Source organism: Hypanus sabinus, chromosome 16, assembly GCF_030144855.1.
Source record: "Hypanus sabinus isolate sHypSab1 chromosome 16, sHypSab1.hap1, whole genome shotgun sequence".
NCBI lineage: Eukaryota > Metazoa > Chordata > Chondrichthyes > Myliobatiformes > Dasyatidae > Hypanus > Hypanus sabinus.
The window spans coordinates 12,317,501-12,337,910 of record NC_082721.1 but is presented as its reverse complement, the minus strand read 5'-3'; the positions used below and the strand labels follow the sequence as shown (position 1 = coordinate 12,337,910).

Sequence of the window (20,410 nt, the reverse complement as noted above, 5' to 3'; positions counted from 1 at the left end):
GCAGGAGATGCCGTTTAGCGCCATCTTGACTTTGCTCCTCCCTGTAGTGATGAATTATTTCTGTGGGTTTAATCTTTCTCCAAATATGATTATCACTATCATGATCAAAAAAGCCTGCAGCTTGTGAAAATCCAAAACAAAACAAAGCACCGGGAGAACTCAGCTGGCCAGGCAATACCAGGACAAAGAGAGATGCTCAACAGTTTGAGTCTAAAGGCTTGCAAGTCCAAAACCTCGACTGTTTGCTGATCAGTCAAAATTCTCCTGCATTTATTGTGTCCACGTTACTGTGATTTAATTGCCTACAAATAAAAACTTGGGTAATAGGGATCCCAAGGAAAATAAATCAAACAATGAAGAGCCCTCACTTTTGTCTTTGGATATCCATTTGAAAACACGGGAGAAATACCTTGTACCAGAAGAGATAGTCTTCCAAGAGGACCACAACCTGGTCATTGGGTTTGGAGGCTTGGAGAGCTATACTGGCTGGAGACAGGGCTTTATGCTTTGGCTCTTGGTAGGATCACAGGGTAGTGGCCAGACTAAGAGTGGCTCACTGATCCTCTTGGTTCAGGGGTTCAGCTCAGGGCCAACAGCCCTGGACTGGTAAAGCAAAAATTGTTACGGGAATGGCAATGAAGAATCCTTCTACATCCGAGTGTGATGGTATTCCCAAGACTTACATGACTGACAGTACTGAGAACCGAGAGGAAGCTACTGATATAATGAAAGAAGCCCTGAACAGCACTAGACATGGAGGATCTTCATTGCTACCCTAAACTCCAGCAGTATAACAGGTAGTAAGTAATTAAGTGAGAAGAGCGGATGTGCTCCCCCACATTACCTTGACTGAAAATGTGAACAGTGTGTTTGGAAAGTAATCTTGTTGACAGAATTAAACAAAAACTAAACTGAAGAATGAGCGTCTCTGATAATAAAGCAACACACAAACATGAAAAGTATGTTTATCACCAACATTTGGTCTTTTATTATTATTTATACCTGTGGAGTTGTTTTTTTTTCTCTCCAAAGCTATACAAAAACCTAATACAAGTTTGTACATGTTCAGATTACCACATAACAACCAATTACTGTATGTCCCACAAACCATTGTCAAGTCCTAATGATACATGCATGTAAAGTTATCTACATACCAATACATAATTTACTGTTTTTCTGCTTCATTCCAATGCTGAGGATGACAATCCGTCAACCCTCTCGTCTTGCCAAGTGTATATGGCAGAGGTAAATGCAAAATCCCGAGTGACAATAATATTTTGGTTATATTTAACCAACCCCCAAACCCAAGTGAACTACAAGACCTATTCCATGTCACAATGAAATGTATTGCTTAGAATTATGGAAACTGGCGCAGATTCCACGGAGGAGATTGCATCAACCCTGGCCGTGTTCAAACTGTGACGTCGCTTTCCCCCCCAGACTTTCAAAAGCACAAATAAATACCTAGTTCACAGTCACCATTTTGGTTTATAAATTAATACAGTCACAGTTGTGCTACACCAGCCTAGCTAGAACATTGTATTTTTAAAATTGGCTACAAGAATACAGAATATTTAAATGAGGTGTTCAGACAGTTAATCCTCACCAACAAATTGGTGAATTAATGCTTCTTTACGTTTTTTTTTAAACCAGGATAGGGGCACAATGGAAAGCACACAGTACGAAGTCAGTTAAATATATATGTTTATATATATAAAAAACCTACAGTAAATACGAGCAGGAAGATCACAAACAGAAGTGGGATGTCGTAACGTGTGCCTAGTCACAAAGGTACAGGACAAGACAGGTCCACATGGTGCATCCTGATACACTACAATGGCCTTGCAGGGTCTTCACTGCACACGTAATGGAGGCACAGTCAATTTATGAAGCTTGGAGTAGAAGTGTTATAACATTCTTTGTACAGTAGCAAGCAAAAACAAGTCAATTCAATGACGAAGACAGGGAAAACACAGCGACAGTAGGAAGACAAAAAAAAGTGTGGAAGGGAGGTGCGGGGGACAAGGATGTAGCACTGGCCTTCTCATAGACTGTAAGTAAGAGCGTAGGCGGGATAGGGGGGAATTCTCCTAGCTGAGGCCAAGGACATCGAAGCAGACTTGGGATCAAAAAGGCACTTGTGTTCCTGACACTGATGAGGAAGAGACTGGGTTGTGACATCACAGTATTGTAACGGCATGACCTTGGGCAACTTCAGACGATCTTAACTTGTCGTCTCGGCAACCTTGTCAGATAAGTACAGAGCCAATTGTTTCTAAAACATATTTAAAAGAAAGAACACACCTCACACTCTGCATTTTGCACTGTGGTCAACAAATGGCACACATTCAAACTTCATTTCTAATTAGACCCCCACCGCAGAGCACCAGGCCATCTGAACAGCCGGGTGCTGGATTTCAAGAGGGGTTTATGCATGCTTACACAAACAAGTTTGAATTTAAACACTCCACCACTTCCCACACCACACACACTCTTCTATCTGTGCACACACACCAAACTGTAACATCTGTTATCTAAAGAAAAGATAGGTGGGAATTTCTGACTATTATCTTGGGAAGTTAAAACTTGTACCACTGGACTAAATCATAGCACTCACATTGGGTCGAGCAAAGTAGGAACTTGTATGCCAACTCCAAGGCCTGCTTTATACCCAATACCTTTCTTCCCAGGCCCAAATCAACCCCCCATTGTTTGGACACTCAACGCCGACAAAGTTTCCATTCACTGGTTAAATCCAGGGTGTGGCTTGGCCAAAACAATAAGAGAAGTTGAATAATGGATCTTGCAGGTTATCTAGTCTACATTAGCTTGTACTGTATCACAAGTGCACCTCTAAATGATCTGGCTCAGATGTGTAAGGGGGGGGGGGGGGGGAAGAAAACCAAGAAAGGTGTTTATTCTGCCTCGCCGTATAGAGTGTCCCAGCCCCCTTCCCAAAACAGCAGGGTGAAGGTGACCGAATTTAACGTCACAGTCTCACTGGAACAATTCTGCTCATGTCCGCAATTTAACCCTTCCCCGCCTGACACCAGCCACCAACGAATAGGATGAAGAGCTATACCCACTGTTCTCATCTCCAAAGTCAACAGCTTCCACAGGGTCAGACACCTGTCGCCATGGACACATGCAGTCACCACTGGCTAAACTCACTCGAATGAAAGCTACCTGTCATCACGCTGTTCATAATTGTGCAAAATTTCAGTAACTAAATGCTTTCAGAGTGTTGGTGAACAATGCTACATACAGTATTATTTATGGTTTTTTTAAAAAAACTTCATTTATTTTTTGATAGAAGTATAGACCACCCTCCTCAATGAGGTAAAGGAAGCATTTTTGAAATTGCAATGCTCCTGCTACCTCTGCGTGGAAAAAAACAGTGCAACCATGGCAACAGGCAGCTTTACTGTGCAGCTTTTATCATCAAGAGGAGAGGCACTCTCATGTCCGTACATGCCAAGTCTTCTCCGGTATCTGTCATAATTGACCATTTTGTAAGGCAGCCGTTTGTTGCCACTGCAGACGTGCCAACTACTGTTTGTTAGATCCACGTAATCGTGTGACTTTCTCCACCCTGAACTGCAGACAGCGTTCGTGTTTTGTGGGAACTAAATGTTTATTTTTCCAGGTGTTCTGTCCTGATTTCAAGAGACCACATTTTAAACTCTCTCCCCATCTTCTGCAATATTCCACGTGCAACCATGAGACGTCTGCGCAGAGTACATTTGGTCACTGAAATCGGAAGTGAAGTCCTGCTTTTGTTTTTAATATATATGCCCCTTGCCAGGTAGGTCTATGCCACGACAAACTCTGACTTGATATCAGCTTTGACTTCAGGCTTCCATACAGAGTCCTCAAAGTCCAAGTCTAGGCTGCCGTCACTCGATACGCTGCTGTTACTGTTGGACCGGCTGGACTTGCGGTTGGGCAGCCACTGGTATGGCGCCCGGGCATCTCGCCGAGCCTTCCTGCGCATTCGCTTCTGTTGCATGAGCAGCTGGAGGCGCTCCACTTTGCAGCGTGTGGCACGATTTTCCGTTTGTCTCAGTCGGTCGCCTGAAATAAAAAGGTAAAATTGGTAAAACAGCTATCAGAAATGTTGTCCTTTTTAATATACAAGATAGGAACATTGTTTCATAGCTGTGAGTTGTGATAATACTCAAATCATGAGGGGGTATAGAATCTCAACACACCCAAGGTTTGAGAAATTAAGAAGCATGGGTACTAACTTCAGACGAGCGAGAGAGAGAGGGGCAACTTTTTCCCCTCACCCAGAGGAAGTGGTGAGGCAGGTACATGGATGGGAAAGCTTTAGAGCGATAGGCCAAATGGAGATCTTGGTCACCATGGACAAGTCAGGCAGAAAGGCCTTTGTCCCTGTTATATGACAATGAAATGGATTTGAATTTAGATACAAAGATAGTTTTAAATTAATCATAATGACCACCTAATAGGCTTATACATTGGAATTAGTCAATGTCCTCTATAGTAGAAATGCATCTGTTAGTCAATGACATTATATATAGTCTAATTATATTATTTTTAAATTATTACACCATGCCTGTTTTAGATGCTGACATATAGTACACGTACAGTTTACTTCAGTTAATTGTCAAGGCTACCTTGATGATAGTTCCCAACCATGCAGCCTCTAACAGAGAAGAGCCTGGGCGAATATTACATGGCAGTGTCAACACTTGCAAATCACACTCCAGGTTGTACAGGCCCCAACTTGTAAACACACTGCCACTCCTCTGTTGTCACCGGGTCTAAATCCTGCAGCTTTTAATCCAACAGTGCTGTGAGATACCTTTCACCACCTATACAAGGTGACACACATCCACTTCCCCAAGGACACCCAAGGCTGGCTAATGACATGTTGGGATTACCAGGGTTGCTTTTTTAAATATAGTTGGAAAAACAATAGTTTAGTTTTACTCGCCACATGTGTGTGTGTGTGTAAAAACAGAAATGGCCAATACAAGGGGGCATAATTTTAAAGACAATTGGGGAAAGTGAAGAGGGATGTCAGTTCTATACAGAGTGCCCTGTCAGGGGTGGTGATAGAGACAGATACATCAAGGGCATTTAAGAATCTCAGTGACAAGCACATTTATGATAGGAAAATGGGAGGTTATGAAGGAGGGAAAGGGTTAGGTTAACTAGGTTAGAGCATCAGCACAACATTGTGAGGCAAAGGAGATGCACTGTGCTGCAATGTTCAATCTTCTGTGAAATGCACTGTTTGCGTCAACCACCAACACGGACCAAGATGTGCTGGGGGCAGCCTGCGAGCATCACCACACTTCCAGCGCCAACAGAACATGCCCGCAATTTACTAGCCTCAGCTTGTACATCTTTGGAACGTGGGAGGAAACCTACACGCTCACCGGAAGAACGTACAAGCTTTCTTACAGAGGACGCCAAAAATTGAACTCTGAACTCAGACGCCCCAAGCTGCAACTGTGGTGCCCCACTCGACTCGCCTTTATTGACTGGGTTGCTTTTCCAGTATTGGCCTTTAACCTCGATAGAATATATTGGACCTAACTAGGTCCAAGGGGGTTAAAAGCCCAACTGTAAATGAGGGTACATTAGTAACAGAAAACCATTTCAAAGATCTTGCTACACCCCACTGAATGGAATTAAATAATACCAGTACATTAGTGAAGTTCAATCCTCCATTAGAAGCTCATGGGAATCGTATTGATTAAATATCAGTGTAGTGCATTCATTCATTAGCATGGGAACAGAGAGCTAAAGGTTATTCTTATAGCTCCTACAGATCTTTGACAGAATGCACAAGTTAATGAAAATTCAAAAAAGCCTCAACGTGCCCCAATGCCTCAACCCCACTAGGTCTACTTTCAATTTGATAGGACTTGGGGATGTGTTAATACCAGTTTCCAATTGCCTAGCCATTCCCTCCCCCCACTAATGTGCAAATGTTACCTTTTAGAAATATTGCATTAGTTTTCCATTATCTTTGAACAAGGAATTAATTAAGAAACTAATCTGGCATTTAGGAAAGCTTTTACGAACAATGCTTGGGCCATTCTGTAGAATTATCCTGAGCTAATAGTCCAACACTTGTTTTCTGCAGTGACTCAGCTGGTTTCTTCACTCGTCCTCAGAAGCCCAACATGGCCCAGGAGGAATTTAAAAATAAAAAAAGCTGGGATGGCTTTGGGATCCTGCAAATTGGTTGCTACACCAGTGCAAGAGAAGGGAAGGACAATTTCTCCTGTTCTTAGTCAGCATAACCACTGGGGAAGTGAAAAGAAAACACACAAGTACTCCGGAGACCAAAGAGGCCTGCCTTGGAGTTGGAGGACTGCATAGGTGGGAGGGTCGGAAATTGTTTTGTTGTGCTGAGCACTGTGGGCACGCTATGTTGACACCAGCATGTGTAACAACACTTGCAGGCTGTCCCCAGCACACCCCCAGGTGAGGTGGCTGTTAACACCAAACATGCATTTCACTGCATGTTTTGGTGTACATAAAAGGAATAAACTTGCATCCTGGATCCACAGTCTGCTTCTAAAAAGCAGCAGGTGTAACAATTAACACAAGACCAGTGCTAAGCCTAGCCCCAAGACTAACCAACAATTATTACAATAACAAGTCGAGCCAATTTATAAGCCAGTCAAGATAATGAAGGAGATTGTCACTTGTGGACCAGATCCCAAAGGAGTCCAGCACCATTTTCCAGAGACAAGGTGCTGCTCCCTTATATTTAAGTGTAGCCAAAATTAAAGTGTATTCCAATAAACACACACACATAAAATGCTGGAGGAATTCCGCAGGGCAGAAAGCATCCATCGCCAGGACCAATGAAGGGTCTTGGCCCAAATGGTTAACTGTTCATTTCTCTCCTTCGTTGTGGTCTGACCTGCTGAGTTCCTCCAGCATTTTGTGTGTGTGTGTTACTCTGGATTTCCAGCATCTGCAGAATCCCACGTCTTAGAAAGAAAGAGTTAACTTTTCAGGTGCTGGCGAAGAGTCCCAGACCAGAGATATCAACCACTTCTCTTTCCAAAGATGCAACCCGACTTGTATTCCCTGGTTTTACTTCAAATCATTTTCGAGATGCTGCCATTTTCACAAATATCCCAAGTAACTGAATGAACAAGAGCCACACCAGACAATTTTATCCGATTGCTTTAAGTGATGAGATACCTCATGTTTCACAAAATCATTTGCATCTAGCCAAGAAGACTGGCAAGATATTTATTCAAGTATCCCAAATTCTTGAACTATGGCTTACAACTTCATGGTAAAGCTAAATGTTCGGCCAAGATCACCAAACTAAAACTCAAAACAGTGAAACTTCAGGTGTTGAAACTTTTGATTTGGACGAAATACAGTCTTTCTAAAATTATATACAATGACAGTTTCCTCCAGATGCAAACTGTGCCTGCTCCATTCAGCATCAGTTAAACTTGCTTTAAAAAAAGATTTCCTTTTTAAGCCACACAGGTTCAAAAAAAATACCTGATGGTATTTGATAAAGCACAATTGACACTAACATCTTTATAAACTATCATCCAGGCCATGCTCTCCACTCACTACTACTATTCAGCAGGAAATACAGGAGCCTTAGGTCCCACACCACCACCAGGTACAGGAACAGTCATTACCCTGCAACCATCAAACTCCTGAACCAATGTGAATAACTTCACTCAGCTCAACGCCAAACCAATTCCACAACCTATAGACTTTTTTTTGTATATTTGCATGATTTGTCTTCTTTTGCACATAGGCTGTCAGCCTTAGTTTAATGAGTTTTTCCATAAATTATATTACCTTAATTTTTTACTGTAAATGCCTGCACAAAAATGAATTTCAAGGTAGTAGTACAAGACCATAAAAGAACAGAATTAGCCCATTCTGCTTCACTATTTCATCGTGGCTGACCGATTTTCCCTCTCAGCTACTATCTCCTGCCTTCCTCGTTGTCCCTTCATGCCCTGACTAATCAAGAACCTTAAATACACCCAATGACTTGGCCTCCACAGCCACCTACAGCAACAAATTCCACAGATCCACCACTCTCTGGCTACAGAAATTGCTCCCCATCTCCATTCTAAAAGAACGCCCCTCTATTCTGAGGCCATGCCCTCTGGTCTTGCACTCTCCCACCACAGAAAATATGTACTTAGATAATAAAATTACTTCAAACTTTTGAACGCCTGACAGTGGTGACAAAAAGTTCACGATCATCAGCAATCCAAGGACTGAAATATTCCTCAACACTGCTTAATCATTAGCAGCAGTTAAAACAATCCTTAGCGACTTCATATCCTTCAGATGTGCAATGTAAAAAGTCTATGTGATTAATGTGCAAAAGTCAATGCGATTAGGACAAGACCCAATGTGCGTGCCGATGAATACACAAACGTATGAATGGTGGTGAGAGAGGAGGAGGTAAGTGAGAAGGAAGTTATCACCTGCAATTATGCTTTTATTGCACTTTTGTCCTCTGCCAAGTGCACTCCAGCCTCAAAACAAGCAACCAAGGAGTTTCTGTGCACAGTGACAGCACAAGAACTGGTTAAAGTTGACAGGTGTTAATGTTAAGAGGCAATGGCTGTAGAGCAAATACCTGGAACAAGCACAGGGTGGAAACCACAAGGTATAGCACAGCTATACCATATGCAAAGGCCTACATCTTCCTGTCGCAAGCCGCCCACGATCTCCTCCTCCCCCGCACCCCACCCTGTGTGCACTACCTTCCTTCCACGCAACTGCCTGCTGTGTGGGCGGAAAGAATGCAAATGCTGATAAAACTATTCCCTGCAGACCCTCCACATCTGTCAGAGACAAAGCTGGTGAAAAGCGTCTCATTGTCTCTTCTCCCCCCACCCCCCTAAACTCCACTTCTCTGACCATTCAATTCCTTTCACCCTTTGCAGGCAGGTGAAATGTAAACTAAAGTCAAAATTGGCTGCATTTTTAATATACAGGCAACTTAACTTTTCTATGGGGCACACTTCAGGCAAACAAGCAATTTTTTCCCTCTTGCAAAGGCCCCACTTTCTCTTCCTTATTCTATTTCTGAAATTCTTCAAATGTGCGCAGTGATAAAGTATTTGCAATTTCCAAACAGTGGCAGTACAATTTGCTTAACTCTGGGGCAGTCAGAACCTAATTGTTAAAGGGACCTTACATCTTAAGAATCTCTCCCCCACATTCAAATTTATAATTAAAATATAAATTTTCACTGGAGCAGATAATTCACCTTCATGTAGCACTTCAGGAATAGCTTCTTCCCCTCCGCCATCAGATTTCTGAGCGGACAATGGACTCATGAAGACTACATCAACACTTTCTTGCTCTTTTTGCACTAAATTAAATTTGCTAAATATATACTTATTGTAGTTTATAGAATTTTTATTATGTACTGCAATGTACTGCTGCCATAAAACTCATTTCACGACATATGCCAGTGATATTAAATCTGACTCTGAATCTATTGGACTTCTCTCAAGTCAGCCTAGGTCTGTGATGTCTATAAACAAAGTGCCACTGGCATGGGCACACGGTTTGTTGTCATTGCACTGGGGGGGGGGGGGGATATCACAGCCATCTGCCATTTCTTAATCTGCAAACATTGCCTCGAGGTCTACTATCAGAGGCAGTTCGTACAAATGACGACGTTTCAAATGAGTTGGGAATTGGACTCTGTTTCCTTATCATTGGGTTTAATGACCTGACTATTCTTGTAATTGCAAGCTTGGCTACCAATTGCAACAACAAAGACTGACACAATCAAGTTTATTGAAAGTGATTCATTTACGTGCCCTTAGGATATGGAATCTGGTACTATTATGGGTTACTGCAATGGATTTCGTCCTACGGTTCACCCCTCACCAACTGCTTAAAATCCAGGTAGACACAAACAAAACTTCCTTGTAGAGGGCATGGTCCAAAGAACAGTCTCTACCAAATGCACCTGGAGAATACTGATGTGGAAGAAGTGTTGCTTGGGTCACACAAGGGAAACACACACAAAATGCTGGAGGAAATCCATTAGTCAGGCAGTATCTATGGGGAGGAAAAAACAGTTGATGTTTCAGGCCAAAACCCTTCATTAGGACTGCTGAGTTCCTCTAGCATTCTGCATGCATTGCTCTGGATTTCTAGCATCAGCTGTATCTCTTAGGGTTAGGTCACACAGAGGTACTTTCTGAAATACACAAAGCTCCAGGTTTGATAAGATGTGAGATCTGAGGTCACAAAAAAAATTTGTGCAAGATAGTGGATTAGGTTTGAAATAAATATTGTTGGAAGGTAGTGGAGGAGGAAACTAGTAGACAAGAATGAGGAATTCAGGGCAAAATATCTTCCTCAGACATAGCAGAAGAACAATATGGGCAATATGGAACTCGCTAGCTGGGGAAGGGATGGTTAAAAGGTAGCAGGCAGACATTTGACTTTCAAGGTAGCTTTAGTTGTGGCAAAAAAAAGATTTCCACTCAAGATCAGAAGAAATGGACAAGCCAATAAACAGAAAACCCACAAGAAACCGGGGGGGGGGGGGGGGGGGGAGGGGGGGAAATAAAAAAAAATCATCACAAAATAACACCATGAAATGCCTTCAGCTATCCAATATACAAAACTACTCAGAAAAAAACAATGCCCAAGACTTGGCACGAACAGAAAACAAGGAGGTGGTCAGAGCGTGGCCCGATTTTAAATTTAAGCTACAGCAGAGAAAATCCAATGAATACTCTTTGATACCAAGAAATAATTAAGTTTGGAATTCTTTCTATAAATAAAAGGGGTTGGAGGAGTGTAAGGCTGTCACTGTGCTTCTGCTTTTGAGTGCAAAAGCATCATTGTCAATTATTTCAAGAGGATTTAAATTATTCATGGCTGTGTGTGCAGCAGTCAATGGCCTCTCCTGCCATTTCCTCATTCTGTTCCAAGAGGCTGACCTCATCGACTACAATGTCAGCTGTCTCCACATTTGCCTGAATAGTGCGCGCCTTGTTTGGGTCTTTAAATAGCAAGAGGAAAAATACAAAAGACTCCTCAAAAGACAGAAAAAAAAATCCAACAAATTCCCCTTCATAAATTTCTCTGTATGGTATGAGCTGAATGATACACTTTCAGCATGAAGTCAGCGACACACATTAAGAGGCCCACCCCTCACTTCAGGTGACAGATGTTTCGGAAAGCTGATAATTACAGCCACGCTGCAGAGGAGCCTTCACAAGCTGCTGAAGCCTTTATATATAAAAAAAGGCAGTCCAGGTACTAACAGGCCCCATTTATGGACGCAGTAACACACAGCATTCCCGCGGTACCCATCCCTGTTAATTCCTCCAGCTCCCAAGTGGCGGCTGTTCTATCCGGTTTGACTTTATCAGCAGCTGCTCTAGCACAAGAAAAGCACACGCTACCACTATTGGCTAGCACGCCCTGCTTAACACAGCCTCTGGGAAAGATACGCTGAAAAAAACATCAAGCAGACAACAATTAAATGAACACCCTGCTCTGAAATGCATTAAGGCCCATTTGAGCCAGTTTGACATTTTAATGTTATTACCTGTCTATGTTCACTGCCAACAATCCACCCCTGACCTGGTCAACTGTCCTCTAGCCACACCATACAGAGGGGCTTTCTTTTCCACTACCACAATCTGCAACCTTCCCTCCACCTTCAGAACACATATTGGCAACTACTGGACTAGAGGGATTGACATTTCCTCTCCCACTTTGTGGTCAGAAACAGCTCCAGCAGACACCAGCATAACTATCAGAAACTTAGCTGCTGGCCAATTTCATAGCCCGATCACAAGGGAGGCAGAGATTTTCAAACCAGGTGCCTAGCACAGACTGCAGCGCAAATTCCCCTCAATGTGGGTCAATGCCCAATTGGGAAGCTATTTTTAGCCAGTTCTACTTGATCCACAATGCATCATATGCATAAACTAGGGCAAAACTTAATTCTTGTAATACAATTACACTTTGTTATTTGCCCGCTCTTTTAAACTCTCTAATGGTTGCAATCCATTCCCCCCACCCCACCAATGATTGTGCTTCAAAAACTTTCCAATCTCAGGACACCCCCCACCCCCAAATGAATTAGTGCACAGAGCGCCAAACTTTTCCTCACCAATGCCAGACCAGGGTGAGAGGTAAAAGAATCATTTCTTCTTTCACAAAAACTGTTAATTCCTCATCAACTCACAATCAGGCCCCCCACTTTCCTGAACATAATTTATCCCTCGATTCCTGCTGGAAGTTCACTTGTACTTAGCTTCTTGAGAATGCAGTGCAATGCCTTATGATTCAATAGCAAGCTACTCTACCTGCTACCATGGTTTCTTCCCATATTCCAAGGCCTTGGGGCTAGGATTAATGCTAGCGAGTTCTGGTCACACTTTGTTAGCACTGGAATCACGGTGGCACTTCCCACCCCCACCCCCCAGCACATTGTCCTTAATGCAAATGACACATTTCACCGTGCAGTTTGAGGTACATGTGACAAATAAAGCTAATCTCCAAATCATAAACAAACTAGGGGAAAACACTCACCACCAAGACCTGCTCACTTAATAATGGTTGCACAGATACACAAGTAAAACACATCAAAATAAAACAACTCAGCATTAAGGAACAGGGCAATGAAAGTAAGGAATATTGAAAGAATACTTAATGCTTTTGGATTGTATTGTTTAATTGTCATTTCCTTTGCATCTCAACAATTTACCTACTAGTTTTTTTTTAAAATAACTACCTATGTGCATGTAACTGCTTAGTATGTTTCCTAGTGGCCCCAGTATGTACAGTATATGCAGTTGTTCAGTGTATCTCCTTGTGATTATGTCTGTATGATTCTAGAAAGCTCTGGAAGCTTTTCTGGTGGTACATTGTTTGAATGGGGGCATCTGAATGGCTGAATCTTGTCTGCATATTTGTATAGCATGTTTCTTATCTATGGGTAAAAAGAGCTGACCAGTTAGTGGTGCAATCTTTTTGCCTCTCTCTCCCTTCTCCTACTAGCCTCTGTTCCTGCTACGGTCTGTTTTCAATTTTCTTTGTTCTATTAACACATGAACCACCAGGTTCAGGAACAGTTACTACCCCTCAACCATCAGGCTCCTCAATACTTATTATTTTCCTTTAATACTTGCAGTTTGTCGTCTTCTGGTTAAACTGTTTTTCATTGATTCTATTGATTTATTGAGTATATCCACAAGAAAATGAAGTTCAGGGTTGTATATGGTGACATATATACTTTGATAATAAATTTACTTTGAACTTTAATAAAACTATCAAAGCTACATATTTTGGGCCTTGCTCCTGACTTTTGAAAGATCCTCGAATTATAAATATCAGAATGCAGTAACGTGCCAGATGCAAACGTGGCCTACCCATCTCCATTGTAAAAAGACTACACCACACAAGCATCTATACCTGGTGTGTTGAGATATTGAGGTCATAGCTTGGAGGGAAGCTACAAAGTGGATCAGTCATTTCACAGCTTCGCTCCAAGCAAATGAACGGACGCAAGGCAGCGTGATTCAGGAATTTGAGGAAGACCTTTGCTGGTTGAGTAAACTGTGCTGCAGATGACTCACCATTGGATTTGCACATCCTGATCTGGCTCTGGCACTGGACGAGGGAATGCAGTGGTTGCTGGGCTGTATCTTCAGAGGTAGTTTTGTTTGAGCAGCTGGGGGAAGGTGGCGAAGGGGACGGCGGGCTGGGCGCGCACTGTGTCTGACAACGCAGCTGTGCCAGGGAGTGGGGCATCCCCTGGTAGTGGCGGGTCGCGCTCAGCAGATCATTGAGGATCTGCAAGATGGTGGTGATGTCGCGGCGAGGTCTTCCAGTGCTGTCTTGGCAGTTTGGGTGCAAAGTGCCTAATTTGGGGAAGGAAGAAAAAGCAAAAAGTAAATTAATGACAAATACTACAAACAGGAAGATTTTACCATCAAGAACACCTTTTGAAGACAATGCCTCAAAAAAAAGGCAGCATTTACAATTAAAGACTCACAGCACCCAAGACTTGCCCTCTTCTCATTATTAAGATCAGACTGGAGGTACAGGAACACAAAAACACACACTCGTGTTAAAAACAGCTTCTTCCCCTCCACCATCAAATTTCTGAATGGACAATGAACCCTTGAACACTACCTCACTATTTCCCCCCTCTTTTTCCATTTTTAAAAAATTCTAAATAAGAAAAATTTAATTATGTATTGCACTATACTGCTGCCACAGAACACCAAACTTCACGACATGCGTCAGAGATAATAAACCAGGTTGTGATGCACACCATAATATTGCCATAACCCAAAACACTTCCTGTGCTGCTGGAAGCAAAAGATTAAATTCTTTTAGCCATCAAAAGACAATGTAGGATTTGGAGAGGACTCCAGGTGGGGAATGGAAAACTGTACAATACATTTTAGTACAGGGGCTCCTAACTCTTTTTTATGCCATGGGCCACTACCATTAACCGAGGCGGCTGCGGACCCCAGGCTGGGAACCAGTCCCTGCTTTAATGGCTGAAAAGTAAATCCCCAGTTCAAAAGGGACATCATACTTGGAAGGAGCTGCCAGGAAGTGGCTGGGTCAGGCACATTACTTCAAAGTAAATTTATTTTCAAAGTACATACAGTATATGTCGCCATATACTACCCTGAGATTCATTTTCTTGGTGGCATTTACATGAAAATGAAACAAACAGAATTTAGATCAGCAAAAATGTAAAAATCTTTCAGGTAGGTACATGGATAGAACTGGGTTGGAGAGCTACAGGCTGAGTGCAGGCAGTTGGGACGAGCTCAGTGGGGATCACAACATTGATGGATCCAGCCTTATGGACTCTTTCTATATGGAAGGACCAAATGAGGGAACGCAAGAAAACTTCATAAAAAGCAATACTAACAGGGATGGCCAATGTCACAGTCCTGACAAAGGATCTCAGCCCAAAATATCAAGCATATGTTCCCCTTCATAGATGCTGCCTGACTTGAGTTCCTCCAGCATTGTGTGTGTGTCTCTGTGTGTTGCTCTGGATTTCCAGCATCTGCAGAATCTCTTGTGCCTGAAGTCATAACTGCTTAAAGGAGCAGAAGATCTGACTTTCTTCAATTAGCACCTACTCCCAAACATCCACCACCCATTTTGACAACTTTAATAAAAATCTAGAAAGGGTTTGAACAAAAGCCAAAGGCTTTGAATTACCTGAGAAGGTTCCGGAGAAAACTCCAGGGGCATGGTTAACAAAGCTCTCGATAATGGCACCTGGTTTCCGAGACTTGCCTGAAGCAGTTGGACTAGTGTTTCTTGTACTGCAGTCACCCTGGGAAAGAAATTGTTCAATGTCAGTACCGCCCAAATAACAAAAATAAAAGCATACAGCAGTGTGATCGTGAGAAACCGTTGGCACAATGAACTCATTGACCAAGGTTTGATTCCTGCCGATGCCTGTAAGGTGTTTATACATTATCTGTGACTATATGTGCTTCCTCCGGGTGCTCCAGCTTCCAACGACGTACTTAAGCAAGGTTAAGCAAGTCATAGGCATGTTACGTTGATACCAGAAGTGTGGTGACACTCGTGGGCCCCTAGTACATCTGATACTGTGTTGGTCGCTGATGCAGGACAACTTATTTTACTGCAAGTTTTGATGTACAATTTTACTGCAAGTTTTGATGTACATGTGACAAATAAAAAAAGTATTTTAAAAGACTAGCTTTACCTTTTAGCATTTCACCATGTATTGTCCGTCTCCTTATTGCAGAAGTTCCTAACTTGGGGTCTTACAGATCCCTCACTTAATGATAGAGGTCTATGGCTTAAGTGCTTGGGAACCCCTGCTTTATTGTCTTGTAACATCTAGTACAACACTATCAAATTGCTATCAACACCCACATTTATAGAATGTGCTGAAAAAAAGAACCAGCATTGATGTATCAATGCTTATTACTGAGAAAAATCAGTGTGAACCAGATTTCATGTACAGATGCCAGTCTGTTTCCCGATTCCCCTCCCATCTGAATTTTAAAAAATATGAACGGTTCGCACTGCCACTGAGATTCAGCCTCTTAATGGAATGCAAGACAGGAAGCTGGGAGAACACAAGACTCACAGATAAGATGACTGATGGTATGTGGCCCTTTTTCCTGCCGAAAGAGAGCACTTCCTGGCCTGGCGACAATGCGGCCGTTTGTACGACTGCACCTAATCTGGCGTCTTTGCCCCTCAGCGGCTCTGGACGATCCCATGTATTCAGTGGTTAATTAAACCGATTAACAGGGCAAGCCTACACTAATGCAAACTATACATCACCAGTTAAAGCAATTCCGTTCTCTCGTAGACCCATCTGAGCTGGCCATTATAGCTAATCAGGGACAGCTAAGCTCTATAATAAATTATCTTAATTTCAACTCGGTTAAGGCTTTTGGCAGGCACAGCAAATAGGCAGCTGACAATTCCCAACAGATACCATGGCCAAGAACGTGGCTATCAGCAAAAGACATCAATAAAACAGCTTCCTATTACTTTCATAATCTCAAATAAACCCAGAATTGTTCCTTACATTTCCTTTCAAGATTAGTCCATTAAAAAAGTAAACTATAATATTTATCAATGGAACAGGTCCAATGTTAATATCAGCCACTATGCAGAATGTTAAAAAATGCTAATGCATTTAAAATGGAGAGATGGGAGCGGGCAGATAATGTTTTATAAATTTAAAATGTTGCTGGATTTCCCTTCTGGTTTTCTGTTAAGAGTACCAAGTCCTCTCACTTTCAAGGACCCTAAAATTCATGTTCTTTGTACTATTTATTTCTTTTTGTATTTGCATAGTGGTTTTTGTGTATAGTTTCTCTTTGCTTCTGTTGCATTTCTTTGTACTACTGTGAACGCCTGCAAAAAAAATCCCTGGGTGACAATCACGTACTTTGACAGTAAATTTACTTTTGAACTTGACAAAAGTCCCCTTTTATCAACTGTCCCCAATTCTTCCAGCCCTTCAACCTCCAACGGTGTGCTGAAAGCGTTAATACACATTTGAGGTTGAGGTTCCAAAGATACCCCTTGGTCCTGCAGCCACACAACCCTTCTCGATGTCCGCATTCTAGAGGGCAACTGAACACGGGAACACACTTGGGATTACTGCTCCAGCACCGGATTTATTCATGAACACCGATAAAGACCCTTCAGCCCAGGGTTCATGACCATCAACCACCCACTTCGACACTCCTAATTCTACAATAATCCCTTCATTTTCACCCACTTATCAACAAACTAGATAAAGATAAGGACATGGCCACCAACCCAGACATCTTTGGAATCTACAGGAATGTAGACAAGATCACAGCAGGAACATGCAAACAAGGTCAAATTGAATTAGGGCCTCTGCTACCACAGGACAGTGGTTGCTGTACGACCTTTTGACCCCACTAGCTGGAAATGGAGGACTGGAAGGCACAAATTCCTCTCTTCCCGTAGTTTTCGAAAAGATTAGCTTTATTTGTCACATGTATATTGAAAGATACAGTGAAATATATCATTTGTATCAATGACCAATGCAGTCCGAGGATTGTGCAAGTGATGCTGTGACTCTGGCGCAGAGTCTGCCCACAACTTGCCACCCTAACCCACTTCTTTTTGAACTACGGGAGGAAACCAGAGCACCCAGAGGAAACTTACACAGTCCAAACTCCTTACGGACAGTGTCTGGAATTGAACCCTGATCAGCAGCACCCTAAAGCATTAGTCTAGCTGCTACGATACCATGCAATCATCTCGATTCCTTTTACCCCAAGGTAAACTACCGGTCTCAGTGAGGACACTGAATATTCAAATACAGAAAGGCCTGGATGTGGAGAGGATGCTTCCATCAGCAGGAAAGGCTAGCATCTTGGGGCAAAGCCTCAGAACTAAGAGGAGAAACTTCTCCAGCCAGAAGGCAGTGAACCTTTGGAATTCGTTACAACAGAGAGCTAGGAAGGCAGAGTCATTGGGCATATTTCAGGTAGAGATTTACAGGTTTTTGATTGGTAAGGGGGTTAAGAATTACAGGGAGATGACAGGAAAAAGGGTTTAAAAAAACACACACACACAACACAGACACAACTGAATGACGGCCCAGACTCAATAGGCTTCATGACCCAAATCTGGTCCTATATTCTATGGTCTAGTCATGATTTTGGATTGTGCACAAATACTCTAAAGCCAAAGAATAACAAAGTTTATGATTCACCTGGCTGTAAACAATGCAAGACCATTTCAGGTAGTTCTAGCATCAACAATTTTGATTGATCCTACCTCAGTACAAGACGAAGCAGCGATGTTATGGCTGGCTGTTGACGCGCTGGCCCCGTGTGACCTAAACGAGCCGGCAGTGACCGAGGGTGGGCGAGCCGTGCTGAAGCAGGTGGTCGTTGCCGCGGGGGCAGGGCTGGCAGCCATCGCTTGCTGGCAGGCCGCTATGTGGTTACAGCTCGAGGCTCCCACCGCTTGCCGATGAAGTCCTTGAGTACTGGCAAAGCTAGGGGCAGGTGCCCCTCCGCTGCTCTCCCGGCTGGCTATCACGTGCCTGTGCTGGAGCTGGCTGCCAGCCTGCTGAGCCGCCAACTGGAGCTGAACAAACATCATGTGATCGCCAACCCGCAGGGCAAGTGTCAAAGGTGACCGTCCAGACAGAAAGTCATTGACCTGAAAGGGAAAAAAACAAAATGACTTAAAACTTTTGAAACGGCTTAAGTAAGTGGCATCTGCTTTCTTCTAACCCTGTGAAACCAAGTCCTTCAAGAATAGCAGAACTTTCCCAAGCACTCTGTGACTGCGACGAATATGAATATTCCAGTCATTATAAAAACTACTGCACTTCAAAGGAGACCATGGATGGTCCCAACCCCCCCAGTTGTGAAACGAAGAGGACTGCACATGAAGCTGCCAATCTCTTCCCATAAAAACACAGCACGACAAAAATGCCAACGGAAGCTCTTACAGCCTCACTCCTGGGAGAGGAAGGACCTTCGCCGAGAAGCCACAAGATGGGTTAACAATGGGGACAATTTGAAAGACTGGCCCAGGATAGAGGTGCTGTCAGTGGCCCAAGCTCCAGTAGGGGCGACGCACTTAAAGCAAGGGAAAGGAGACTGACTCCCAATTTAGTACTCCATTAATTAAATGGCCATGATATTTCAGAAGTATTCATTTGCCGTAAAGTGAATTCCCTGAAAGAAATGGAACAAGTTGAACTGAACCCTCAATTTCTCGCACTAATTCATGTAAAAATTAATTCATTATTTCATTCAAGCCCTGCTTCTCTCAGATTAACTCTACTGGGGAGGAAATTAAACTGCTGTAGAAAGACAAGACTTCTGGTGAAGTTTTCAGATAACTTATTGGGAGACTACATTTGAACAAGCTTGTGAAATTATGTGCTTATTTACTCAGCGGTCACTTTATTAAATACACATGCTCATTAATGCAAATATCTAATCAGCCAATCATGTGGCATCAGCTCAATGCAGAAAAGCAGGCAGATATGGTCAAGAGGTTCAGCTGTTGTTCAGACCAAACATCAGAATGGGAAAGAAATGTGAACCTGCTTGCAACAATTATTGGTGACAGACAGGGTTGGTTCAAGTCTCTCAGAAACTGATCTCCTAGGGTTTCATACACAACAGTCTCTAGAGTTTGCAGGGAATGGTGTAGAATTTTTTTTAAAATCCTCGTTAAAAAGTACCTTGTTAATGAGAGGTCAGAGGGGAATGGCCAGACTGGTCCAAGCTCACAGAAGGTGACAGTAACTCAAATAGCCACACGTTACAACAGTGGTGTGCGGAAGAGCATCTCCTTGACAAAAGTCAAACCTTTTAGTGGATGGGCCTCAGCAGGTGAAGACCATGAACATACACTCAGTGGCTGCTTAAGTACAGGAGATACCTAATAAAGTAGCTGCCCAGTCTAAGTAGAGCTGGTATTTTAAGCAAAAGACATTTTTCTATTTCTCTTTGAGGAGATTGTAGAAAAATAAAAATGTGGAAATTCACATGCACAAAAAAAAGACAGCTACACCACAATACACTATTACCATCAGCGATGGGTCACCAGGACAATAACTCAACTGACACATTTTCAAAGGAGTGTAAAGGCCACTTTAAAGAGGCAATCTTTTACTTAGCTGGGAAGCAATCAATAGAGCTCAAGGTTCATTGCGATAAAGGAATTACTTTGCAATCGGTTTTTGGTAACTCAAAAACTACAGGTTAACCTTTAAATTTGTACATGCCTTCTTTGCCACTTCCAATTTCTGATGCAGATCATGTAAAACTCTGGATTCTACACATTTAATATTCAGGGGCGGGGGGCCCCCTCCAGGTTCTTCATACCCATGTAAGAATCCATC

General features: G+C 42.7%; 1 protein-coding gene across 1 annotated transcript in view; it reads right to left on the bottom strand.

The window, feature by feature from the left end:
- Positions 1 to 960: 960 nt before the first annotated feature.
- The window catches only part of midn (midnolin), a 35,359-nt gene continuing 15,909 nt past the window's right edge, over positions 961 to 20,410 (bottom strand). Inside the window, exons 5-8 of the mRNA XM_059991144.1 lie at positions 18,319 to 18,708; positions 15,226 to 15,343; positions 13,611 to 13,895; positions 961 to 4,074 (exon numbers count right to left, since the gene is read on the bottom strand). Coding sequence (XP_059847127.1) covers positions 3,812 to 4,074; positions 13,611 to 13,895; positions 15,226 to 15,343; positions 18,319 to 18,708 — 1,056 coding nt within the window. The 3' untranslated portion in view covers positions 961 to 3,811. The remainder of the gene's footprint in view (positions 4,075 to 13,610; positions 13,896 to 15,225; positions 15,344 to 18,318; positions 18,709 to 20,410) is intronic.